The sequence below is a fragment of the Tinamus guttatus genome, unplaced genomic scaffold (genome assembly GCF_059628265.1).
Source record: "Tinamus guttatus ecotype Peru unplaced genomic scaffold, ASM5962826v1 Tinamus_guttatus_pri_ptg000007l, whole genome shotgun sequence".
NCBI classification, from domain to species: domain Eukaryota; kingdom Metazoa; phylum Chordata; class Aves; order Tinamiformes; family Tinamidae; genus Tinamus; species Tinamus guttatus.
In genome coordinates this window covers 975,650-983,612 of record NW_028288541.1, presented here as the reverse complement: position 1 = coordinate 983,612, position 7,963 = coordinate 975,650, and the positions used below count along the sequence as shown (strand labels likewise).

Sequence of the window (7,963 nt, the reverse complement as noted above, 5' to 3'; positions counted from 1 at the left end):
ATTGTGCCAACACTTCCAAGAAAACTAAAAAGGAAGGACCAAACTGTTGAACCAGTGAACGCAACCTAATATACCAAGATTTAGTATCTTTGACTCAATATTGTGAAAAACAAAACCTGTATACAGATTTTGGAGCCAGCGCAGGCCAAAGAATTGCCACAGACAATACTATTGTGGCAATCAACATTATAGAATGATAGAATGTGAACTTTGGGATTGTTTTAGCAGAATTAATATGGATTTTTTTTTACAGACCATGTTTTTCTCACAGAATCTGGTCAAATGATTGTAGATTGAACATCAGATGATCAAAATTTGCCAATATATCAAACTTGCCCCGTTTATTAGACTCTGAAACCAGAGATGCAAGGATACAAACATCTTACCCTACACCATAGGATGCAGCATAGCCAAACGACATTAACATACGGCAGCTAAGATTAATGCTTGGAAATAGCCCAGTCTCTGAGTCAGACTGATCCCTTCCGTTCATAAACTATAAAGTGCCAGGAAAAAAGTTTAAAAGTCCAATTAAAATAAAACTCAGCTAGTTCCACTGCGGGCTTATCATCACTGAAAAGGGCAGTGCTTGTCTACTGCAAAACACTTGAGCAAGATCCATGAAGTAGCCTCACAGAGGGGCAGGCTAAAAGGGGCTTCTCTGTGACAGATAAAATGTGGAGACTACTAGGCCTGACTTCCTCCATAGGAAGGGAATTTTCAGTATGTATGTGCTGCTCACCCAAGTCAACTTGGTTTGCTAGTTTCTGTTTATACTCACTGTCATTTGCAAAGGAACTTTGCTGTCTGCACTTGAATTTTGTTTCTAACAAGTCAGCTCCCCAGCTCTCCAGATCTCCTCTTTCCTTCTGCCACAAGATGAAACTTCTCATCCTCCCCTCTAAGTCCCTGGAGAAGTCTGCCTATATATCTGCTCTCATTTCTTCCCACTCCCTCTCTCCTAGATATTCACAATTTAAGCAGTTTCTCTCTTCACTGTTACATAATTTGCCACTTTTTTTCATAATTTGCCACTTTTTTTTTTTTTTTTTGTGCTGTCTCTGTATTTACAGCACCCTCTTTCTCTCCCTCTCTCAAAAAAGATCATTACCAGTTTGGAGTATCCATCTGGACAAATGGCCACCTCAGCTGAAATCAGCAACAAGGGTAGCTGGTAAATTGGGTCCCAGCCATCTGAAGCTGGACATCCAAAATTAACCGCAGGGGCTAGATCTCCACAAATGACATTTCAGGAGTGCTGAGTCCATAGCTCCAGGCGAAATCAATGGAAGGTCAGGGCCAATCCCTTTTGTCTTCATTAGAAGACTAAAAAAACCCACTCTTTTTAAAAGATCTTTCCTAGTCAGCCCCTGACTTCCGCAACACATGTGTTAGCACTGAGAAAACCTCAATCCATTGATCATCATAGGACTGGCAAAGGATCAAGCAAGAGTGATAAAAACTCATGTGTCAGTCACACTTCTGTGTGTTATATGCTAACAACTCACAGAAGAAACAATTACAAATTCATGTCCTTTCTATGAGAAAGATAGGAAAAGACTCGATCGCTTTCCTGAAACATTCCACTAGGCTTACTGAGCTCCCCAAACACTGCCCAATGTCTAGAGGAAATCACTGAGAAAGCTGATAAAGCAGCATGAACTAGCATGCCAAAAGTGAGGCGCTATTCAGCATCTCAAGTATGTGGCCAATTACAATGGCTTGAATGATGAGTGAGAACTTGCTAAGATGTAATAACTTCACTGGATATCCACAAATTGCTGAAGTAGGATTTGGCAAGTTTTCCAACAAAATTTCTAGTAACTTATTTGAAAAATTCCAGCTTGTCAAATGTTTGGGTTAACTAATTTGCTGTGTATGCGTCTTGTTGATGACCCAGTGCCACTGAATACTCAGATATTTATTCTGTTGAGAAATGCTAGTTGCCATGTCTTGCTGACATCCCCTCCTGCTAGACATAGACCGAAGCACAGGTTGACCATGCTCTCAAGAGGTCCAAGCTGGCTTCCACAGCTCATATCTAGGAAGAAGATGCTCATTCTCTCAGAAGGTCATTCTGAATGCAGTAAGCGAGGCACTTAGCATCACTAGTTCCTGCCTAGCTTTCCACACCGCCTCTCCACTGAGAGCATGCCAGTGCAAGATCTCTGGGAGAAATCCAAAATACCACTCAGGCACTGAAGTGCAACTTATGCAGACTGCTGGCGCCTATGCTCATGACAGAAACGCAGGAAAGCTCTGCCTCCCCCACCGCAGTTATGTCAGATGCTGTAAGTACCTATGGTTTCTGACGACAGCTTCTTCAGGCGCCTAAAGGTCTAGTGCTTCTTTGTGCCCAGGAGTCCCGCTGCTCTGACCCGGCTGGATTCCGGCCACCACATCTTGTTTAGGCCTATCCGGAAAGCAGCTGTACTTTTTGGTGGCATGGTCTTGTGACTGAATTTGTCTCAGAGTGTGGGGCGGTGGAGGACCTCCAGAGTGCTAACTCATTTAACCTTAGTCAATCACAGACCCTCTAGTATCCCAGCCCCAATATCTTCCTGTTGCCCAGCTAAGACCCCTAAGCTGGTGTAGAGTTTTTCCCTTCCTTCCCTGTGTGCCCCAGAGCCTCTCTCAGCTCTGAACTCTTTAAGTTCAAAGGTCCAATACCCACTTCCGGGTACTCTTAAGCACTTGGTGATTATGTAAAACAGAGGTTACAGCTCGTCTTCTGGGTATAGTTTCACTAAAAAGAGTGATTCAGGTGTTCATGCCAAACGTGTGACTTAAACCCTTAAGCAAATGCTTTTGGGTCTTGTATCAGAGCTTCAGAGTAAGATAGAGAGGCCTCTTTCTTCTTAGCATTTCCCACTGCCTGATGCAGGCATCTTGGCACTCAGTGCGTTAGCTAGAGTTGCTCTAAGTCCTTGGCTTCCTAACTCTTCTTTTCCAAAGTACATGGAATTTAAGCACCTCAGTACACTGCATTCCCCCTCTGTGGAGCAGGCACTAATCCCAAACTCTTTTTTCATTGCTAATCCCAAATCACTTTGAGATTTGACCCTCTCACTCAGGCTCAAAGTCCACTCTAGTTAACTGTTAACTTGAATCTCCCTTTGGCCATGACCTCTCATGCATTTGCAGTTTCCTGAACTACAGTAAACACCGATCAACACAGGGATGGCTACAAAAGCATGAGGTAAGCCTGTCCCAGCAGCTGAAACCTGCTCATGGCATTCATTTCCACAGTGGAAAAGGAACCAAATAGAAAAATGCTCCATAACGTTCTCACAGGAAACCCCTGACACATCAAAAACTAAAGCAAACACAAACTCAAAGAAATACTTTGTATTAATATTAAAAACAAGGTAAATTTCCTAGGGACTTCAAGAGTTCCGGGTTCCCATTAGCACTGCCCTATGTAGTGCTTGTCCACTGTCCCAGGACAAGGAGGAGGCCACAGGGCCACACAGACCTCCTCCTCCATACACAAAAATACATTCGGCAGCTGTAGCCAGCCCTGTGATCTATGAGATAATCAGACTATTGTTTCCACGTATTGAACAGGAAGGAGAAAGGTTGTTATTACAGCTTTATTAAAGAAACAGCTCAGATACTCAATGAAGAAGGCCCTCTTTAAGTCCTTAGATGTGTAGATCCTAACTTATTCTGATGCCCATTTAAAGACCAGTCTTGCATCAGATTGACAACTATAACTTATATGATAATGATGAACACAGACTACTCTTTATCATGGGTTAAAGCTTGCCTTTTTGTTCTCTGGTGTTTGGAAAGTACTGTCAACACATAGCTTATCAAAATCCTAAGAGGAAGGGCTGAACTTCTGTTACTGATTATACTTAGTCCTGCCTTAGTATTCAAATTCTTCACCTACATGGGCATCCTGTCCTTTAAGAAAGATTTCCTCAGATGATGTTATTTATATTTTTTAATGCTTTATACCATTTTCTCTTTTCTAAAACGTTTCTTCCTTTTCCTGGATGGCAGTTCTGTTTATTACACTGTGCAGTGACACACCCTGTAGAAAACAACACATATTCAAGAAAACACACCCAGCAAAGCAATGTGCTCACTTTAAACTCAAACCCACCCTGACATGAGTGCTACAAGCACATCCTGTGAGCACAGCAGCAACATGTCATGGTGCATACCCTGTCACACACTATCCCAAACCAAAAGCTACAGCTCAGCTGCAGGCAAACACACCTCTGTATCCAAAGGGGCAGAAGTGAATAAGCATTGCACCCTCCTCACAGTCACTGCACATTCCCAGTGAGGAACGAAACCTAATTGACCTAAACGATGACTGTATGTACCCAGCTTTACCTTTAGCAAACAGCGCTGCTCATGACCTAGTCACTGCACTCACAATACGTTCCCAAGTCAAGAGGCACAGTCCAAGCCAGAGGCTAACAAAACGCAGCCATGTGGAAGGGCTCACAAACCAAACAAAAGAGGGAATCATGCATGAGCACTACAGATTGTTAAAATGATGCCAGTTGGGTAAGGATCTAGGTCATACGTTTTTAGGAGGAAAAAAAAAAGAAATTTTGAATAACAAAATAGTGATAACAATATCAAGAGTTAATGAATATTTTATGAAGAAAAAGTGAAAAGTAAAGAATAGCATATCATCTAGAAGTACTAGGGAACCTGGATAGACAACACTTTACCTGTTTATAAGTTTATGGAGTAAATATTAAGGAGCATGATTCAAACAAAGAACTTTTGGTTCTTTTTTTTTTAAGAAATGCAGCAGTTTTGTCTTATCTGCAAGACTGTCCTTTTATTTTTCAACTTACTGTTAGTTAGGAATTCAGATATATAGTCATCCATGATTTTATTTATATGTAAGAAAGTAAACTTAAATGAGGAAAACACTCTTTTTCGGAAGGAGAATTATGAACATAGAATTAGGAATTCTAATTCCTAGAATTAGGAGAGAAGGGGTTTGTTTGTTAATTTTAGCATTGAAGTTGATTTCATTTTGTACCCATAGGTGAGTCAGTTCATCTTTCAGTTTAATAATTCTGGTAATGTTTACTCACTGATTTCAGAGCAGCAGTTTGGCTCAGTTAATGTTACTAATGCCCTTTCAAAAGAAATAGCAGATAGTTTTAGGATTACTTTTATCAAAAATGTTAGTTTATTACTTATATGAAAAAAGAAACTTTCAAGATCAGTTGTCATCCTCAGTGAACTTATTCCAGCTCTAATGAAGTGATAGTCACCCCGAGTAAACTCTTGCTTTTAATTCCTGCTCTAATGCACAATGTGATCTAAGCAGCCGCACCCAGCTGGACTGTAGACAAATTCCTGTTCTTATCTCAGGCACAGTAGAAGTCTTATGTAATTAAACAACATTGTGACGAGGGTCTTATCTCAGGGCATTAACTTCTTCTTTCCTTGGCAAGGATGTAAGTGAATTGGATCAAATTGGAAAGCTGTCCTGGCGTTGCTCGGAGTCCATTAGTTTCTTCAGAATTTGACCTTTTCATTGCAAATAAAATCCTCCCAATGTGATCTCTTACTGAGCTAAGAGTATTCTTGAGGCTGCAAAAGAAATGACTCCTCAAGGCTGCCTCAAGAATTGTCTACTGTACAAGTGATTTCGTAACTACTTTAGTAACTCTCTTGGCTCTTGAGAGAGTTTATGTCTTTGCACAAGATGGTTAATAATAGCTAATGGTATCAGGCCCTTGCCAGAAGCCTAAACCAGCTCTAGGTTGCGTAACTATAACTTGATAGGCCCTGTTTGATTTTTTTTTCTTTTCAGCATAGATTACACCTGCTACCTATGCCTATGTAATTGGTTTGACCTCATGAGAGATGAGAATTGCCTCATTAATTTCAGCGCATTGTTTTATTTTGGAGCACAATGCAAAGTGCAGCAGGATTTTGTTGCTGATCAGTTGGCAATCTGCTGAATACGCTTTTACAATAGAGCTGGATAATTTAGATGACTGAGATTAAAAAAAAATCAATTAGACATTTTTATCTATTCCCTGAGGGCTTCTGATGGATTGTGCTCTGCTCTCTTATTCCCAGGATTCCTCCAGCTTTAAATATTTCCACCAAAGAACTGTTATCTCTTAATTTGAAAGACTGTTTGAAAGACGCATAACAGTTCTGACTCTTAAGTAGTTCTTTCTCTGTTTGTTCCAATTTGATCTTTTTTTTTTTTTTTTTCAAGTATGGGCTCACTTCCAGGTAAGAAGAAAGAATGAAAAGATGTGGATCTCTATGGATGGAGATGATGATGGCAGCAAGAAGGCAAAGAAGTTGCAAAGCCAATCAGGAAAGCAGCACATTTAGAATGCTGTAATCCTCTTTTCTCTTGTCTTGCTTCTCAACTAAAAGAAAAAAAAAAGTCATATTTTGTTCCTACACTGTAATTTGACATGCACTGTTGTGAATGACACGACTTTATTCCATAATACAGCTGTGATCGCAGTCTATCTCCAGAAGAAAAGACTCTGACTGATACCATTAGCTTGAGACATTATTAAAGCAACAACCTGCCGTGCAGGATGAAGTACGGAATAGTCTGGGATTAGTGAGGTGCATTGCATTAAAGCCGGCAGGGATGAAGTCAGACGAAAGCATTAGAACTTCAAGCAAAGAGGCAAAACAGCACATCAAAAGGACTGAAGTGATGGCGAAATGCCTTGCCTGCAGAACAGGGAGGTTTTTCTCATTTTAATTCTTTGGCCTCCAAGAAAATTGCAAAGAGATTTTCAAGGCGAAGTGAAAGAGTCAGGAACTGAGACCCAAGGAGTTCATCCTCCACCATAAAGAGGAGTGTGTGCGTGTGGGGAGGGCGGCGCGGCAGGGATGCTCCTCGCTCACTTTATGGGCGCTTCTAACCATGAGACTTTTACCAGTCATTTTCTGGCTTTCCCTAGGCCGTGGATTAGGACCCGCGCAAGGCACAGCTTGGCTGGGCAGGATTAACGTGGGGGTCCCAGGAGGCCTGAGCCCCCCTCGATCCAGCCCTGTGGGGGCCTGTGGCAGGCTGGGGCTGCTCAGGGGACACTTAGGGCTGTGGGGCGCTGAGGAAGCTCCTCATAGCTCATAGCGGGATCCACGGGGTGCGGGAAGGTCCTCCAAGCTGTGGGGCACTGAGGGAACCCTTAGGGACACGAGGTACTGGCGGGGTTCCCATAGCTGTGGGACACTGAGGGCATCTTTGAACCTACGGGGTGCTGAGGGGGGTGCTGGTGGCTGTGGGGGTCTGAGGGGACCCTCGCGGCTCTGGGGCTCTGCAAGGCGCCCCGCAATGACCCCCGGGCCGCAGCGCCGCGGCTCCCGCCGCTGCTCTTAACCCGGCGGCGGAAGCGGCGGCCGCCCAATGGGCTGGAGCTGCGCGGCGGCGGCGGCGCCGGGGCCGTCACTTCCTGGGCCCGCAGCCGGCGGCAGCGAGGCGGGCAGCCGCGCCGGGCCCGCAGCCTGCGGCCGCCGCCACCAACATGCCCTTTGACTTCAGGAGGTGAGTGCGGCCCGGCCCGGCCCGGCCCGGCTCGGCCCGGCCCGCGGCTCCCGCTGCCCCGGCCCGGCGGCGCGTGGGGGCGGCGCCGCGCTCCGTGCCGGGGCGCGCGGCCGGGGCCGGGCCCGCGCGGGGCGGTGCGGGCGCTCCCGCACCCCGGGCCGCGGCGCCGCACGGAGCCGAGGCGGCAGCCGCGGTTCGTTCTGTGACTGGGAGGCCAGCCCTGCCGCGGGGCTCTCTGACTCCCCGCATGGCGAGGTGCCTGCGGCCAGGCCTCCTCCTGCGCCTTTCACCGGCGCGCTAGAATTACAGTAAAACGAAAAAACACACGGTGCGTTTTGGGGCGGCAGGAGCCGCAGCTGTTGGCTGGTGGCTCTCGGGTGGGCCCTCACGAGCCATTTCGCACCCTCCTTTGAGGCGGCCGGGGGAGCAGTAACATCACCCCTGTTTGTTTCT

General features: G+C 45.1%; 1 protein-coding gene across 1 annotated transcript in view; it reads left to right on the top strand.

The window, feature by feature from the left end:
- The first annotated feature begins 7,416 nt into the window (after positions 1-7,416).
- The window catches only part of ERGIC1 (endoplasmic reticulum-golgi intermediate compartment 1), a 54,936-nt gene continuing 54,389 nt past the window's right edge, over positions 7,417-7,963 (top strand). The window contains exon 1 of the mRNA XM_088521423.1: positions 7,417-7,510. Coding sequence (XP_088377549.1) covers positions 7,491-7,510 — 20 coding nt within the window. The 5' untranslated portion in view covers positions 7,417-7,490. The remainder of the gene's footprint in view (positions 7,511-7,963) is intronic.